The sequence below is a fragment of the Osmia lignaria genome, chromosome 13, assembly GCF_051020975.1.
Source record: "Osmia lignaria lignaria isolate PbOS001 chromosome 13, iyOsmLign1, whole genome shotgun sequence".
Taxonomy (NCBI): Eukaryota; Metazoa; Arthropoda; class Insecta; order Hymenoptera; family Megachilidae; genus Osmia; species Osmia lignaria.
Genome location: NC_135044.1, coordinates 985,160 through 1,004,493, shown reverse-complemented (window position 1 = coordinate 1,004,493; position 19,334 = coordinate 985,160). Strand labels below are relative to the sequence as shown.

At 33.6% G+C, this 19,334-nt stretch overlaps 2 protein-coding genes across 10 annotated transcripts; one reads left to right on the top strand and one right to left on the bottom strand.

Annotated features, from left to right (window-relative positions):
• Nucleotides 1-137: 137 nt before the first annotated feature.
• Nucleotides 138-2,666, bottom strand: Atg10 (Autophagy-related 10). 3 transcript variants are annotated; one of them, XM_034319808.2, is made up of 5 exons: nt 2,526-2,666; nt 1,315-1,436; nt 989-1,229; nt 364-532; nt 138-295 (listed from the first exon to the last, which is right to left on the bottom strand). In XM_034319808.2, exons 2-5 carry the CDS (start codon nt 1,420-1,422, stop codon nt 208-210), a joined length of 606 nt encoding a protein of 201 aa, XP_034175699.2. In that variant the 5' UTR covers nt 1,423-1,436; nt 2,526-2,666; the 3' UTR covers nt 138-207. The 3 variants fall into 3 exon arrangements, with proteins under 3 accessions (XP_034175699.2, XP_034175700.2, XP_034175701.2); XM_034319809.2 differs by having other exon boundaries at nt 2,530-2,666; XM_034319810.2 differs by lacking the exon at nt 2,526-2,666 and adding an exon at nt 2,416-2,521.
• A 16-nt stretch (nt 2,667-2,682) lies between these two features.
• Ssdp (Sequence-specific single-stranded DNA-binding protein) lies at nt 2,683-19,054 on the top strand. 7 transcript variants are annotated; one of them, XM_034319800.2, is made up of 15 exons: nt 2,683-3,399; nt 4,052-4,502; nt 5,300-5,372; nt 5,486-5,547; nt 5,653-5,737; nt 5,820-5,861; nt 6,066-6,152; nt 8,249-8,356; nt 9,080-9,154; nt 9,237-9,285; nt 10,044-10,073; nt 11,057-11,262; nt 11,345-11,515; nt 11,637-11,837; nt 18,692-19,054. In XM_034319800.2, the coding sequence occupies exons 2-15, from the start codon at nt 4,447-4,449 to the stop codon at nt 18,794-18,796; spliced, it is 1,350 nt and encodes a 449-aa protein (XP_034175691.1). In that variant the 5' UTR covers nt 2,683-3,399; nt 4,052-4,446; the 3' UTR covers nt 18,797-19,054. The 7 variants fall into 7 exon arrangements, with proteins under 7 accessions (XP_034175691.1, XP_034175690.1, XP_034175694.1 ...); XM_034319799.2 differs by having other exon boundaries at nt 5,817-5,861; XM_034319803.2 differs by lacking the exon at nt 18,692-19,054 and adding an exon at nt 13,212-16,248 and having other exon boundaries at nt 5,817-5,861.
• The last annotated feature ends 280 nt before the right edge of the window (nt 19,055-19,334 follow it).

Here is a 19,334-nt window from a genome sequence, read left to right as displayed (position 1 = left end):
ACCAATTGACGTACATCCTCTATGTAGAGGCGGTAAATCGTAAGCGAATCTGTTAAAGTTTTAATTGTTAATCGTAATTAATATCAAGGAAATAAAGGAAGTATTTCTCTTTTAAAAGGTTATATCATTTTATAATTATATTTACAATATTTAATCTTACAGTACAGTTATACATTCATAATACCTTACATTAAAAGTCACATTTTATTAGGTTAATTTGCAATACTCAGATCGCAATTTAAGACCAAGGGCAACAGGAGCAACAGTACTTAACCAACTGACTAATTTATTTTTGCTAGAAAGTAATTAATTTCTTTTGTTATTCATCTCTATTATTATTCTAATAAATAATTAATTACTTACCTTGTACTTGTAATTTGTAAAAGTTCCTGAGACATACAAGGATGCAGATATAAAAATGGAGTATTTAATATCGGATGTATTACTTGAGACAATTCTGTATACTTCAATTCTGCATTGGGAATAAGTGATTGTGCTTCTTCCATAGATATTGGATTAATCCCAGGAAAATCTACGGGAATTAATTATACGGCTTTATAATCGGTTTTGGAATAGAAATATTTCAAAACAAAAAAAATTGCAATTTTAATTCGAAAAGTATGTTTCAGTGCACGGCATTGTCATAAAACATTTCCTTTGTTTCTCGTATCTTTCTCCTTCAGTCACTCTTGATCCCTTTGCTGACTTCTTAGCCTAGTTTAAGATAGGGTACAATCGAAGGAACAATCAGCATTACGTCGCCTGCGATTTTCAACAGGCTGTACATACCAGATTAAGGTCTAGTGGTGATCAGGGAGCGATTGTAATGGAAGTTTCATATTTTGATGAATAGACGTTAAAAAATTAACGATATTCACGAAATACCTTTAAGAACGAATCGTAACATCACAAAATATAAACGAAGTGGAAGGGGTGTTTTTGTCTAGTACTTTTCTTTCAATTACTTAATGAATAATCACGTGTTCACCTGATTTCCAGCCATTAAAATATAGTACTGGAACACCGTAGCTCATCGACCACAATACATGATGTTCGGTAACCAATGGTATATCGATTGACGAACTGGCTTCAAATGGATCTTGTTTTAAAATGAAGTTCAAATCATCGGTAAACTCGTTATTTTTCGATGCTGAATGATCGTTCAACTCGCTAATACTTGAGATAAATTGCTTTCTCTGTCGAACTATATATGCTTCCCCAGGAATGTTCTGTAAATCATGCATAGGATATGAAAGTTTCCATTTTCACTTTCATCTGTTGACAAATTTTGATCAAGTTACTTGATGCATTCACCTTGTTACCTCGCAGTTCCCATCCATCAGAGAACTGACTCGACATCTGTGTAAAACTTTCGGCATTTTCAACAAATTCCTCCCACGTAATCGTGCCTGGGCCGTCCATCGGTACTTAACGAACTAAACAAAAAGGATAACAATTTCTTGTACGTTTGTTAACTACTAGTCCTTACAGTAATTAACACATTACTTTATTATTAAATTTAATATATATTTTGTGCCTTTATGCATAGTTCTGACGCTTTTGGAATGTTTGTTAAAAAGAGATAGTAGGTGGAATCATTTATTTTAAATTTCGAAGTTCTACCACTGGCTCCTGTGCGATGAAACCCGCTCGACATAACGCAGTATAGCACTTTGATTGAAACGCATGAACATTAACAACAGTGACGTCTTTTAAGATCCCAAACAATTGAGGTACAATGAAAAAACAATACAATTTTACTTTGTATTGTTCCTAAACAAAAGTAGGAAGTTTTTCTTTTTGTCATATATAATTATATTCATTAGGTGGAGAACTTTGGAATAGTTGAAGGCAATGAGCTAAAGCTTAACAAATAGAATTATGAAATAACAAGGATCCTTAAAATTATTTCTCATTTTTCATTGGTATTCGAAAATTAACGCATTAATTTCAGAATGAAATTGTGTAAGGGGAAGCTGTACACCCGAAGGAATGGCTTGTCTCTTTTCTGTCCGACCCCTCGACGCTCAGTCAATTGTCGGCTATTTTGCATCGGCAATGTTCGGTTTTGTTCGGTGATCGCCGCTGTCGGACATGCGCTTATAGGCTTGTAACAATGTATGCGTGCCATGTACATAGACACAGGATAACTCGCATGCAGCAATCGACAGCCAATAGGGTGTAGAGTTGTAATCAGGAATGTAGCAATTTATTTTATTATTATTGCTGTGAATATATTGGAACATAATTTTCTTTAAATATGTATTCATGCTTTTACAAAATTCTGATCTATCGATGATCTTTATCTTTCTATACGAAAACTCAGAATGTTTTTTGCAAGGTAATAAGCAAAACTAATGAATTCAAGCATACCCCCACAATAGGAAAGGATATAGGACAGTTTAGATGAAATACCTGACTGTTCCAGCTATTTAAAAAAAATATTATTACAATAATTGCTCGGGTAAAACATACTGAAAACGAAGAAGGTATCGAAGTCACTTATTAAAATAAAGCTAACTTACGTACGCTACTGGCGTGAAAAGCAATAGCTGCGCGCGCAGCTGCTATAAACCATTCGCGAGACAAGGACCAACCGTAAGAAGAAGAGTGACGGAGATAACCAATGCTTCCCGTGCCGTGAGTACGTGTACGGGAGAACTGCGCGTACGCTGAGTACGAAACACACTTCCGAACTTGTGCGTATTTATACAAAAATAATTTCATTCGTGTAGCCTGCACGTGTGTAAAATTGACACCGTGCTTCGCTTCCGTTCACTATAGTATCAGTAGATGTTACGAATAAAAAACGGAACAGAAACGGATTCGTCGATACGGAAGTAAGAAGGCGCGTCGACGTATACGCGTGAAAGATTTGGGCATCGGTGTGTCACCGTGTTCACGAAGAAGTAAAGCGCGAGTGTATCCGTCTGTCTGTCTCTATCTTTAATGAGGTGAGGCGGGATGAGGTGAAGCGTTGTGAGGAGAAGTGAGGTGAGCGGTAAACCGAAGCTGAAGAGAGTGAAGTGACCGAGCGTAACTACGGTATCGCGGTGAGAGGACGCGTCTTCGTTTCTGTCAAATTACAAAACGCGAGGGTACAGAAACAGGTTTGATAATCAGTGAAAGAATCGAAGAAAAGAAAACGAGCGAAGTGAGCTATCGCAAGGGAAAAAAAGAAGAGTGTGAAGTCTGTGAACGATGACGGCGTGCGTTCGTTCCGCGGTCATGCGTTTGCAATTCGCTGAGCCATGATACGGAATACTGTGTTTAGTATAGGTTACTGGTTGACGTGTGCGACCAAACAAAAAATAATTTTCATTATCGGCTCGTTCATTTTTCCGTGATATGATGTGCACATTTTCCTGATTCTTCGCTTGGGACTACAAACATTGACGGGTACATTTACTTATATTCAATTTCGAAAAACAATATCATAATGCTCGCGTCGTCTTGTCATGTTTATATCGTACGACTAGATGACATTTATATTTGACGTACAATTTTTTTTATACTCGTTCACTTTTAATCTCGTTTGGGGCCAGTAATCTGTTAATTACATTTCATAGAAAGAAAGTGCAGAGAAAAACTGTCAGGGCCGGCCCGGAGATTTCGGAGGTCCGAGGCGAGCTCCGAAAAAGGGCCCCTTCACATATATGACATAAAAAAAATACCTCAAATAAAATTTATAAAATTAACATTAAAGCTTGTATACCTAATTAATATTCAAGTAAACATTACTCTTCTTGCATTGTTAGACGTAAAATCGTCTTATGGGGGCCCTAGGCGGCCACCCAGTCTGCCTAGGCCCAGAGCCGGCCCTGAAAGCTGTCATGATAAAGACGCGGGAACTTTTGATCCTACAATTGTATACAGTACGTGTACAATATTTAAAAGAAAAATAGCTCTCAAATTGTATCGAAAGATGATCGGTATCGGTTTCTTTGTAATTACTAGATGTCGCTAATATCTATTTCAAAGGGGTTTGGGGTAATTAACATTAGTTTTATTCTATTTCTGCAAATAACATGTTTGACCGTTAAATTCGTAGGACGCCGATAGGTGATGGAAATTACAAGATAGGAGGACTCGTGCGTAACAAGATATATTTGAGAACTGTAATGAAAGAATAATTGGAAATGTGTATACAGTTTGAAATCCATGCAAGGAATGAGAGTACTTATACCCCGCATATAATCTGACGCTGACGGAAACTAGGGAAAAGTTACTATATATCTAATTCGACTTTCTACCATATGGCGGCGTTTTAATCGTTCTTGATGCTTGCCACCACACCGGTCATTCGCATATCGCCCTCTACGATACTACTCCTAACAATTCAGTTCTTCCTTTTCCCCGTTCGTGCGGGATCAACAGTGTCGGACATTACTAGTTGGGACGAAACAGTGGTTCTGTTTACATTGGAAAAATTGACAGTCTTCAAGGATGTATGCGAAGGGGAAGGGGTCAACGGTACCCTCGGATTCTCAAGCAAGAGAAAAGTACGTATTATTTGAATCGCACGATATAATATTGTAAGAAATGATCGAAAAAAAGTAAAAGAAAAAAAATTTGCCGATTGATCGACCAGTGACTCCATTTTTTTTTTTTTTTCTTTACACCGAGCGTGCGTACAGGTATTGGTCGGTCCAAAACAGGGGATTCGGATTCGACGAGTAATTCCGGCATTACTATCCGCTCTCGATGTTAACATACATTACAATGAAAACATCTAACGTAGAAACTTGTAAGATTTCTTGTCACTCGAAGAACCTTAAATGACATTTAATTTAATTTTCATTGATCTATACATAAATTGACCTTTACCGGATAATACAGCGGAAACATTTATGAATCGAGTTGTTTACTTAACTGTCCTGTTTGCAACCTGCTTTCTCGTAAATTCGCCTGAACGGTGTGCTATGACTCACTAGAATCACTTGTCTCGGAAACCAGGCCGATTCGGCGCCATGTTTTTATCATTTGCAACCAAGTAGTTTACGCAAAATATTAGTACTGTGACATTTCCCAAACGGTACTATTTTGTTTACAGAGTATAATTATAATATTCTTGCGTAGATATGAAATTGCATCGTACATACAGATATAGATATTTCAATATAAGTGTTTCTTAAATAAAATGATTATTATTTGATATGATTATTATTTGAACATTGATAAAATTTAATTAATTACTGAAAAAAGGGATCAATCTCTTAAAATGTATTAGAATAATTTATTAAAATACAATAGATTTTGTGTACATATTGTTATTAAAAAATTATTTTTAATATTTCAGGTTAGCCTTGTACGTGTATGAATATTTATTACATGTTGGTGCACAAAAGGCAGCACAGACATTTTTATCAGAGGTAAACATTTTAAGTTATCTTATGAATTTGATGAAATTTCTAGATAACCGAATTACTGTAATTATATTTTTGTTACAAGTGTATTCTGTTTTTGTTTTTTTTTTTATATATAGATACGATGGGAGAAAAATATCACACTTGGGGAACCACCTGGGTTTCTACATTCTTGGTGGTGGTAAGTATTATCTGTTACATTAATTTATAATAATGGAAATAATCAAAGCATATTTGAAGAAGAAATTACAGGTCTAATTAAACGTATTACTTTAAAACATTTCAGTGTATTCTGGGACTTGTATTCAGCGGCACCAGAGCGGCGGGAGTCTTGCGAACACAGTAGCGAAGCTAAGGCATTTCATGACTACGTTAGTATTATTTTATAACAATACAATTATACTTCTACTGCAAATATATGGAAATTTTAATATACAAATTTTCTGTTAGCAGGGTTTTGTAAACAGTGGTTATGGAGTCAATGGTATTGCTCATGTAAGTTACATTACATTCATTTTAATATGTTTAATTATTTAGTACTTCTTGCATCGATGATCATTTGAACATATGTTAGTTTTTGTATACTTCTAAAGTATAGGATTACAAATTCTAAAATTTGCGTGTGAAAGTGATATTTAGATAATGTAATTAATTATTAGATAACAATTTGGTTGTTAGATAACTATAAGATGATTACAGAATGCTGGTCCAGCACCTTCCCCCATAGGACAAATGCCACCCAATGATGGCATGCCTGGTGGTCCAATGCCCCCTGCTTTCTTCCCAGTAAGTTTTTTACATTTTTAAACTATTAATATGTTTATGTTGTTTAATTTATTTAATTATTTATACTTAATACATTAAAGGATAATGAAGTATTCATTTATTTGTTTTGTTAGCAATTTATTTCTTAAACGGGAAGAAAAGTACAAATTCTTAATTTTTTTTGTTGTTATTTTTCTTTTAAAATTATCTGTATATGAATTTTTACATTTTTCTGTTGTGATATATATAATAATTAATACATCTCTGTGGAACATGTCTATTTTATTCTAAAGAATATGTCTATGTACATCATACATACGTGTGTATATGTATACATGAAGGGGAAAATAGAAGAAAAGATGGTATTATATAAATAGTGTGTTTTACTTAAAAGATACAATAATATCACTAATTGAAATATTTAGGAAGAGTTCATTACAAATTATTGAAGTTATAAATAGTAATTTGGTCTTTAAGTATAAGGAGGAAGAAAGATTATCGTAATATTTAACGAAATCAGACACGTTGACTGTATATAAACACATATCACAAGTACTTACGTGTATATACATAAATATGTATAAATATCTGTTACCATTGTTATGCCTAGTTACAATTCTCATTCATTATAGTTCTACACTTGATTCAAAGCTTTTAAACCTAATCATTACAGATTTCGGATAACAGAAATTCAAAGTATATTGTAGAGAATATCATATTTTAAACTAATATAAAACAGGAAATATTTATATAAAAATAAAATAATTTTAGTTAATAAAATACAGCTATAGTAAGTTACAGAAAATCAATAGCTTATTTACAATAGTATCACAACAATATTGTCCAACATATTTTGTATCCTATTGTATTCAGTTGATATACTATATGACAGTAGTGTTTATAATTATTATAAACATTTCTTTTACATGTGAAAAATCCCTTTTAATCACTTTCAATCAATTTGAAATGTACACAATCTAATTTAACACGTATTAGTTTTGAAACAAGTGTACATTCAGATAAGATTCTCATGTCATGCTTGTCTACACTGTATCTATGTACTTATTTTCTCTCTGCTATGTATCTAACACTTGTATGTGCGTTCCTCTACCATTTTCACTCTCGGATGTCCTTTCTGCATACAGCAGGTTTCAGAAGTTTACCAACAAAGAGTTGTATAGATGTTAGACAATAGTTTTAGTTTTAATACTTTTAATAATTGTATAGTAGGTATATAAATGATAGTGTTTTACCTTGTGCTGACTTAATTTTCGTGCAAAAGCATTATAACAAATATTCTCTAATAATTTATTCCCGCGTATGAAACATATTTAGTATTTTAGGATATTACACGGTTTATTGATCTGTTTTGATATTTTAATAATAAATGTTACAGTTTTTAATAAAAATTCTATTAATAGAAGCATGTAACGATATTTAGGATAATATATTGATTTTATCTTATTGTACATACATGTCAGCTAAGGTCACACTCTTTCAAACATCTAATATATCTAACATAAAAAGCCTGCTTAGATAGTAGTTTAGTATTCAGTACAAGCGGTCCACGAACTGACACATTTATTTATATCGTGGATTGTTTTAAATGTATCTTACAAGTACATATATGTCTTAAAGATGATTGATAAAATCAATTTGAAGAGACATTCTCGTTGACCGCTTACAACTATATTGAAATAACAACATATGTAGGTGATAAAATCTCTTAGATATGCATATATTGCTTGGTCAAACATTATCCTTCAAATCATTTTAAGCTAATGAAATTCAGACTAAGATAAGGATGACCAGGTTTCACTTTGAAATACATATCATTTCAATTGTATCGTTTACTTTTTTTAATTTCAAAGTGAAATGAGATACTCCTAAGCATTCGATATCAAATTCTTATTCTATGTATAAAGTGGTAATTACGAAATAATTAAATCATAATAAAACATAGATTTTTTATTATTTATATCTTTCGTAATTATAACTTAGAAATTTAAGGTGCTGACCAACATAGTATTAACACAATCATACCCAAGCCTTCTAGTCTAGCTGTTGCCTGGATCGCAGTGTTGCTACATGTCTGTCGTTTGCGTTGCTTGTTGCAGAACAACTCGACAATGCGACCATCTCCGCCCACACACCCCTCATCACAGCCATCCCCCCAGCACCCCCAGCCACCCCCGCCCCCACACTCGCAGATGATGTCCACTCAGGTAAGCCTCATTCAACACGTACACGTATCATTCATGAAAATATCACTCGATCCACTCTCATTACACCATTATCATTCTGTACCTATGATTGTACGCTCAAAGTTGCTTTTTTTCCTATTAAAATTACTTCTACTTCACAATGTTCAACCCGTGTATTTAAAGTTGACCAGACAACACAAATAGGATGAATTAAAATTGCTTAAAACGAACATAGCGAATAATACTTCAATATATTTGTATAATTTGTAACACTCTATACATTGAGAACGAAAATTTACAACCACATATTTATTGTATGTTAAAAACACGTAATTTTAATAATAATAATAAAAAAAAACATAACATCAAAATTGTAAGGTAAGGATTTTCTAACATTGTAACTATGTAAAAAATATTAGCTATTACTGTTTCTATTGCAATGGCTTACTTTAAGGTAAGATTTGTTGTTAATGTACATCATAATTTACCATATTATTTATTGAATATGAACCCTTGTTTGCAATCCTATTTGCACACCAATAATCTCACACATTCATTAAGTGCACTATGATGATTTTCATCAAAGCGCATATGGCCTAATATGTGATAAAATGCTTGTTGTGGCTGCCTGGTGTGTCAGTTTCGTGATAATCAGAAGAAGATTTAATATTTGGCGTTTTTTACCTGTGTGATCTTTCTTTAAGTCATCGTTTATTTAATGTATAAATTTCTAACTTGTTGCAGTTCATGGGTCCTCGATATCCTGCTGGTCCAAGACCTGGAGTACGCATGCCACAAATGGGAAATGATTTTAACGGGGTATGTATAAATATTTTGTAGAGGCATCAATTTTATATGATTAATTTGAAACAATTATTTACGTGTTGTTGTTTTTGTTCAGCCACCCGGACAACCAATGATGCCAAATAGTATGGATCCAACTAGGCAAGGTAAGGGCTCATTTGTATGCTAGATTCACATTGATTTTTTTTTTCTGGCATTGACAATAATTGCGAGAGGAGAATGGCATAGACGCATGCATACCAAAAACCACACAGCAATAAATAAATAAGTAATTATTTAAAGTGGATTGGATTGCTGTGATGTGGAGTGGATTGGTTTTTGAATTGTCTAGTTACATGCAGTGGTGTAGTTTTTAAATTTATTAAACAATTACAATTAGTACTCCATATTTTATATAATTCAGTGCATAAACTAAATATTCCTGTTCTCCTTATTACATTAACAAGCAAATATGTAAACGTACAATATTCGAGACAGATCTAACGTTTTAAAAATAATATATATAAAAGAAACCAGATTTTACATATATATATTCTCTGTGTTACTTCATTATTTAAGAATGTTTTGATTTTGAAATATTCTACAACATTTCTTACAATTCATTGTTGTACAGCATTGTATATAACATAAGAAATTGAATTACTTGATTAGTTATTGAGTGTTTTTCAGTAATTTTTATTTTAAAAATGAATGTAATGTTTCAACGATAGAAATATAAAAGTTGCTTTTGCTAAACTTGCATTCTTGCATACGATTCATTAGTACATGCTGTAAACATATATTTTCACAGTTAAAATATATTTACAACTGTATTCACTATGCGACCGCAAAGTAACTAGACCTTACCGCCATCAACCTGACCTTACCTACCTGCCGTACTAATGTGTGCTCTTGTGTTCCTCAGGCGAAGCTGGAGAATTTGTAGGGTGGCAAGGTAGGAAGCAACCCAGCAACCAAATCACACTCACATGACTTAGTCAAGCCTAACTTTTATTTTTTCTCCTGCTCGTTAAAAAAAAAAAAAGAAAAAGAAAAATTCTGTTTTCACATTTTATAAAAAAAATTGCACTAGCTTTGTTTCTTTGTATAATACTTGCTCACCCGATCTTGCATCTAGTTTGTCAATTGCAATTTAATGCGTTAGAAGACGTGTTTAATTTTTAACAAGAACATATTCAAAGCCAAAGTTTCATATGTAAATAATACAATATATTTCCAATAATACCGTTAACATATAACTACATGTAATGTGTTGAACTTGTGGCTAACAAAATTGATCAACTTTTATATTACAAAACACTACAGTTGCTTCCTTTCATTTAAAAAATCATGCCAGTGTAAATTTTTCCACAACACGAGTACATAAAAATATTAAATTCAATTAATGCAAAAGTAATCAAGCACCAATTCAATACCAGTATCGCTGTATAATAATGTAATTCTTTATTTAAATAGGTAACAATTGAATGATTGTCTTGTTTGTTATGTATTCGCCATATATTGTGATGTTATATATTTCCGTGTCGAATTTGAAGCACAGAAACTTGTAAAAGTTATTTGCTAGTACTGTTTTTATCCTTTGCATGGGCTTTTGACTTCATTACTTCGTGTAGATGCACATTACCAATTCAGCATGCCATCCACTCGCTTTACTATATATTTGACTTCGGCAAAGCATGATTTAAATCTAAGTGATATTAAAATAAGGAATAAAAAGTTACGAAATTACTTTATATTATTATAATAATAATAATAATAATAATAATAATAATAATAATAATAATAATTTAGAATTACATGATTTGCCGTTAGTCCAACAATTCACGATTAGCATTTAGTATATTAACATGAAACTAGAACAGTATTAATACTAATGTGTTCCGAGACATATAAATCAATGAATGTTTTTGTTGCCAGCTCCACCAGGTATGAATCCCATGAATCCGAGAATGAATCCTCCACGAGGTCCAGGAATGGGTCCAATGGGGCCGGGAAGTTATGGGCCAGGAATGAGGGGTCCACCTCCTAACAGTAGTTTAGGCCCAGGAGGTCCGGGAGGACCGGGAATGCCACCAATGAGTATGGCGGGTGGTAGACAACAGTGGCAACCTAACACATCCACGGTACGTTTAAGATTATTTATTTGAATTCTGTGATTGTAAAATAAATATTGAGATTGTGATGAGAATTTCGCTTTGATTTTAGCCAATGAATTATTCATCGTCATCACCGGGTAATTATGGAGGACCACCCGGTTCAACGGGTCCTCCAGGCCCAGGTACACCAATCATGCCGAGCCCACAAGATAGTAGTAATAGCGGTGGTGAAAATATGTACACCATGATGAAACCTGTACCTGGAGGAAATATGCCTGGTGTAAGTATATTTTGTCCTTGTTATTTTCTGCTCTACCTCTTGTGATCAATTGATACAAATTAAAACATATTATAATTGAGGGATAACAAATTAAAAAGTTATGTTTCATGTTATGTATCAGGATTTTCCAATGAGTGGGGGACCGGAAGGTGGTCCAATGGGTCCAATGGGACCTAACACAATGGGTCCTGTTCTGAACGGTGATGGTCTTGATGGAATGAAAAATAGTCCGGCTAATGGTGGCCCTGGAACACCACGAGAAGACAGTGGAAGTGGAATGGGTGACTATAATCTGGGTGGTTTTGGAGGTCCTGGTGAAAATGTAAGTATTAGTAGGTTTTTTAACAATTCTCAAATCTATGGCAGTTACTCGACGTGTTAGTATGGACTTATATGTATTAATTTTTGTTAAATATTTAATAAACAATCAAATTTCATAAATTTTTGATTAACTGTTTTTTATAGTTTATTTCCTAACGCTTTGATTCTATTTTTAAAAGGATTAGATTAATATTACCTGAAATTCCTTGTTGCACTTTTGCAAAGAATAGTGATAGTTTAATAATATTGTGCATATTATGTTGATAACATGGGCTTATTTGATATTGATCATTAACTTAAATATTAAGATCTTAAAGTTTTATTGAAAACCTGTTTCTAACACGTGTTTGTATTAAATGATTAGATGGCGATCGAAAACCATATAAGTCCATATCGGAACCTACCTTTCTTCTAATTATTCGGCAATTAACAGATTCAGGTGCTTCCATCAGTGCGTCAATTACTTATAAATCTCATTCAAATAATTTGGGTTTTATTACATTAGAGGGCTTATCCACAAGCTTCAATCAACTTGGTTAATGCTTATCTAAAGTATCAACATTTTTACAAAAATTCGTCATGTATTTAATAATATAGGCTTTTTGGGAAATTTAATTTAGATTACCCACTTGCATCTAATGTTGTTGTAACTGTTTGGCTCAATATGTATCTAACTATTATCATACTAACAGTATGGCTAATGATGCAAACACAAAGTGGGCATAAAAATCATGAAATGTTTAAATGCATATACAATACAAGTTATGTATACTATGTCTTATATCAGCAATATAATTAAAAAAGAAGCGATAGCTTTGATAATTTTAATTGAATTCTCATGAAACGTTTCAAGGTTTTTTTACTCACTTTATATTTAAAGAACAGTATGGAACAACTTTCGTACAATAATATAAAAAATACTTCATAAAGTGTATCGTGAATGATAACAAAGATTCTTAAGCTAATATGATGATTTTTGATTAAAAACGTAGAACATTTGATCAAGCTTGGCAGTCATTTTATTGGATAAATTTTATTGGAAATACATTTCACGAATACAGTGTGTATGGAAGGAAACACAATTCCATACGATAATCGTGCTATGCAATCAAGTAGCTAGTAACTAATGATCGTGTAATCAGAAATCGTTTGGTTTCAAGCTAACGAATCTTTTTATTTCTTATCAGGTGCGATATGCTTTACGAGAGACCTTATATAGTATAGTATAATCGACTTCCTTAACGAACGCGCAAATACGGTATTCTTTATTTTTTTTTTTTTTTAATCTTACGTTGTTGTTTCGGATTATGAGTAGGTTTTTGAATCGAAAGAATAATCAGTAATCTCGCACGTGCGCCTTCTGTATTCCCGACAGTTTTTTTAAAAAGTCAAGTCGCCTTGGATCCAGCCCCGAGTTCGTAGATGCCGTAGATTTCCGGTTAATCACACGCAATGTGGAAAAGGATCATACAGAAACCCCGAATTTTAAGTACACGTGCGTTGTTCACGTGGTACGCGATTCGTAAACGATTTTGTCAGTGGCTCAAGCACGATTATTCGCTCGTTAACAAGGATAGATAACGAAATATTCGCGAGTACACATTAATCACTCCTAATCAATTAGGTTAGCATTTAAGTGCTCATTACGTTACTATTAACAGAACTTATAATACTTTGAATCATGATTATTACATGCGCGCGCGCAACATACACTATATAAATATTTAAAAGTATATATATATACACGTTACATATATATATGCTTTGCTAAATACTCACAAGGTTGCAGATTAGGATTTTTTTTTTTTTTTATTAATTTCTTTCTTTATTTTATTATTTTTTTTTTTATACGAATATTTCTATACATTTTATTATTGACAATACGATATCATTTTTTTTATCGATTCGTGTCAATGCTATCGTTTATTATTTATATTTATTTGAACATTAGCTTGTAAGCAAAGGTGCCTGAAAAACACGAACTACTGTGATTATCAATCGCATAATTGTTAATCGATTTCTAATTCTGTTTTCTATCCTATCCTATTTTTTTTTCTTTTTTTTAATTCTATTTTTTTTTCTTTTTTTTTTTTTTTTTTGCTTTTGGTTTACTGTTTTTCTATTAATCGCACCGCTAGCTTGCCGGCTAGCAACTGGCTTATTTTTCATCCCATTATAGAGTTAGAATTCTGTCAGTATTAGATTAGAGATCCATGACAGGTAAGAGGTAGTCATTGTTGAAATATTTCACATTTCGCGCGTGTTCTAATTGATCGCCTATGACGGTGATTTCAAAATTCTTAACTTGAATCGTTCAAATAGAATTAAACTCTGTAATGAGGTGATTAAATTAGCCGAACTCAGACCGAGTCCCTCCACTGTTTGCTCAGAAAATTCACTACTGATAGAATCAAGTTTGCGCACTATCTACTCGCAGCCATTAACATCGCAATACTTTGCGAATACTATCAACGAAATGTTAGATATTTAACAGGTGCAACTATTTCCGCTAGTGCCTTGGTTGAAAAAAAAAAAAGTATGAAGCACGCATATTGATGTGAAATGTTAAAGTTAACAACGCATACCAATCTAGTCATACGATTACACGATCGAACCTAACCTAAAGGCGACGATTTTTAATCGAATTGAAAAGAGGTTCAAAGATATAGTCAAAACGCATTTGTATATACCGTTTGCTTTTGACACGTTGTTTCAACTATATTACTTCAACAATTCTTAATATGTATATTAAAGACCTAATAAACGGAATGGTGAAAGCATAAATATTAACAAATACCATTTGCTTTAAAAGAAAAAACAACGAATCTTTCATGTAAGTTCCTATTAAAAATTAGTTAAAAAAAGAATCTTCATCATGAAAAGTTCCTCTTTTAATCGATTTCTCCTTTATAAAAAAACAGCAATATTAAATTTCATTTTTAAGTAATATAATTATTTCGCCGAGTATTGCGAAGCGAATGGTCATGCGATTAACTTAACAAAAAAGTACTTGGAAAAAAAAGAAACTTATAAAGAAAATGTTATATATATAACGTGCGCATGATATATATTTAGACGCTATATATATAACGTAACCTATTTTTGTATGGAATAAGAGTCGTAGACGGTGTAAGTACTGAACCTAAATGAATGAGTGTGACAAAGAAAGAATAAAATATACGGGCCGATAAATAAAGAGATAATATATCGTGCGAACCTCCCGGAATCCATCCGTCCGTAATGGTTATAGGTCAGTACCGGACTATGCTGTGCTGCTGTTAGTTGTGTTAAAAATTAAACTTAAAATATTAAAAAAAAAAAAATAAATAAATAAATAGAAGTATTGATCGAATTATGTAAACGATACAAAAGAAGAGAGAAAGAAAGAGCGAGAGAGAGGGAGGGAGAGAAAGCGCCCATTGCGAGTGCATGCTCTGAGAGCACCGGCAAGATCGATCATGGTCTCGATGATTAATCAATAGTGTATTGTGACTTTCTCGAGATCGATTTTCTTGGTACTATGTGCCACATCTAAAGCTGGGTTTACATGTTCATGCAATTTGCAAAAACCTTAGCTTAGTTTGTTGGTTAATTTTTATAGACTACCATTTAATTGGTAGCAACTTACACCGTGTATTGTTTACAAGTTACCAAAGTGATAACGACGACTTATCAGCAGTTGTTGAATTTACTTACACCATTAATTACCAAAAATTGACTCTGTTACGGGACGGGTAATAATTCCCCATGAACAATTTAAAACAAAATGCGGTTATGTTCACGCCGTACGTAAAGAATATCAGCGCGCATGCGCTCAGCTTGAACATTTAAACGCGCCCAATTATTTGTTGCCAACTTCATAGAAATTTTCGCGCCTGACGATCTACTTGTTCAATTTCGATTGCACAGGTTATCTTACGCAAATTGCACGATCGTATAAACCCAGCTTAATTGCCATGCTGGAATCTTTAGTTACGTATGTTTCTCTCTTTCATACACATATACATTCACACAACACAAAATTTAGAAATATACATTTTTAATATTTATGATACTATAATTTAATAAGCACTTTTTTGTAAGAAAAATCTCCCTGTACTGAACGTAAGAATTAGGCGATACTCGCGATTCTTCGATAAGTAATATATAAAGTTAGTGAGGGGAAAAATTTTTCAAAGTTATTGACAGGAAATGGTCGGTAAACTAGTCGGACAATGTATATGTATTATATTTCTGCTGCTTCTTTTGCCAAATTTCAAGAGTAAAAGAAGACGTATTCAGCTTTCAATATTTTGTAATTATTATCGTTAAATATGCGAATGCTTGCCGTTGTTCCGGAGTGTTCACCGTGCCAATTAAGTGCGTATTTTTAATCGGAAAAAAAAAAATAAAATAAACAGAAAGCACATACACGAGAGAGGTAACTTACATTCGCTTGTACCAGCTTAGTAACATTTAATTGGTGTAAGATGTCGCGTTAAGTTTCGAGGTTGGAAAAAGAAAAAAATATGAAAGCACTATATTAATGGGATCATGCATATATAATTTCTCTCAGAGTACGGAGAAATACGTTTATCATGAGGAAATGTTAAACGTTCGTGATAAGACGCGCGTTCACGGGTTCGAAGTTCGAACGAAGAAAGCCAAAATAGGAGAGACAGAGAGAGAGAGAAAAAGGAAATTGTTAACGATGATAAAAGCAGTAGTCCATTTTTTTGTTGCTTTGTAACACGACTCCGTCGTCGTGCGTTATAAATATTCGGTGAAAGTTCATTTCGAAGTATTCCGAGAGAGCGTGCTTCGATGAAATTATGCGTAAAACCGCACCATGGGTATAACTCTTAAAAACGTCGATTTAATTTTAAACAGAGGCCCACGTTGTAAGCCACACACACACACACACATACACCTACACATACACACAATAACAAGTGAATATGGCGATAAAATATTACATTTATTAATATATGCCTAAGCCAGGGGAGATCGAGACAATAAATGTAAACCTGTTACACTGAGAATACTGCGTTTTTCTTTTTTATTTGCGTTCAATTTGCAGGGTGCTGGCTAATAGATTATTTATATATAACTATCATCCGTTTCCATGCATTTTCTTTTTTACCGAAGCATTCTGTCCGAGGCACTCTAGTAATCACATGTCATTTGTGTTTCACATTGCTTGCGTTATCCTATGACGGTTTTTCACGTTTATCGAAACCTAATTGATCTTCATAGTGTATTTTTATACAGACACCTTTCACCGCCAACAAATAACAGCCTATCTGTCACATGTATTATTTTTCTAATCATAGCAAACAATGTCTTTTAACACGATGCATACGTGCTGTTCAATATGTGTCCTAACATCATGAAAAGGATGATTCGTAACTTCTATTGCTTTCTAAAGCAACTTACGTTTATGTCCAATTAAAATACTTGGTTTTTAATTGTGCTTCAACGTCTACGTCATTAGTTATGTACCACTAATATTAACACCCGGCACTTGCTTGGAGTTAGTAACCAACACAACTGTGAACAGAAACTAACACATAGCACGTGCGAATAGATATAAATATTAGGATTCTTCTAGCCAGGTGTTTCGATGAAATGAATTTATATAGCGGTGTATTGTGGAACACAATGACTGTGATGTACTAAAATGATCAGGATCAAAAATGATAAATATATTATTTTAAATGTCTCGTCGATTAGACGGTTAGAAACACGAAAGGAAAACACTGAAATCTGATAGCTGTATATAGTACTAGCCTGTACTGACCTGTAGCACATGGATGCGTGAGCGCAAAGCGATTGGTGGATTGCGAGATCGTATCGAGACACGATTCAAACGAAAAATTATTTAATCTGCCAAAGAGTTAAAAAAAAAAAAAAGATAGCTAAGAACCCGTGATGGATGACACGTCGAGTTTCTCTAATTGCAATTTTTTTCTTATCTCATAATATTTTTAATCGTTACTGTTTATTCGGTGAGGTGTGCCGTGAGTAGGGGGCAGGCAGCGCACACGGTTGGCGCAAACAAATTTTTTTTTTTTTACATTCGTTTTTTGATTTCTCTTATTTGTTTATTTATTTATTTATTTTTTTGCTCGATACGGGCTTCACTTTTTTTACGTAACGTCCATGTGTTGTGGGTCAGAGCGCCCTGGAGATGTGGAACCATACTTCTCTCTTTACTTGCGGTTCCCGAAATCAAAACCGTTTCTTCCTAGTTCTTTCATATCCTCTCTTTAAGTTTTGTGTTTCACGAGCCCAGCCCCTTCACGACGCACCGTCACCGCGCTGCGATATCTCTTTACGCAGCATGTCAACGTTTCTTAACCCGAGTTTTCGCTTGGGATCAGCGAATTACGATGAATTTCCTTCGCACCATTTATGATTTCTGGGTTCGAGTCGTTTCTTTTTTTTTTTCTATGTTATAAACAACACTTAACGTTCCTAAAAACAGAAGAAAAAAAAATAATAAGGTAGCACTAATATAGTTACGTAATAAGATCACTGTATATCAGATATCTATAAGTGTTATTTTGCACTACTTTTTTTCTTTTTTAGTTTAATATCCATGGTTCTACCTTAGCATTATTTTCAGAATTAAATACGATCAACACGATTGATTGTTAATTATTTGCTCTGTATGATTATGTTTGAAAATAGTTGGAGTACTTTAATACATATAAGTGCAAGGAAATTTACTCGGCTCGCTGATGAGACGCTGAAAGCGGATAAAAAAAAAATAATAATAAAAAAAAAAACATTAAAAAGTAGGCAAGGTATCACCTGATGGTGGACTTGCCAAACCTCTTACGTGTAACCGGCCTGGTGTTGGTTGATTCGCAGGATCAGACTGAGTCAGCGGCCATACTCAAGATCAAGGAGAGCATGCAAGAAGAGGCGAAGAGGTTTGAAAAGGATTCAGATCATCCCGATTATTTCATACAATAACTCGTCACGAGTCGTTGGGCCCCAAAAACCAAACTAACCTTTTAAAAGAAATCAAGTCGCAAATTAATCCCCCTATTCTCTTCCTTTAATCCAGAACTCCTCCTCACTGCACTTGTATTACACGATAATCTCCTTCATCTCCCCCCTCTCCCACGAGCCACTAAAAAGATAATTAAAACTTACCAAAAAGCAAAGAAAGTTGAACTCCGTGAGAGAAGTGCACAAGAGATAAGGTCGAAGAGATCATTTTTTTTTTTTCTCTCTCCTCATTCGGAGATACGGAAAGGACTTACCGTATAAAGTAAAATTTACGTATCCTCGAGAGCACATGCGCGATCTCTTCGTATTTCGCGTTGACGTACATTCTTAGGCACACAGCTGTACATATCGAATCGTCGTCGATCGATCACATTTATCTGTGAATAGCAACGGTGATTTCGCCAGACTTTGAACATTACTCGAAGAAACGAAAAGAATGATTAAAAATTGAAAATATCGAAAAATTAGAATTTACTAGTACAACAGTGGTCGTTGTATA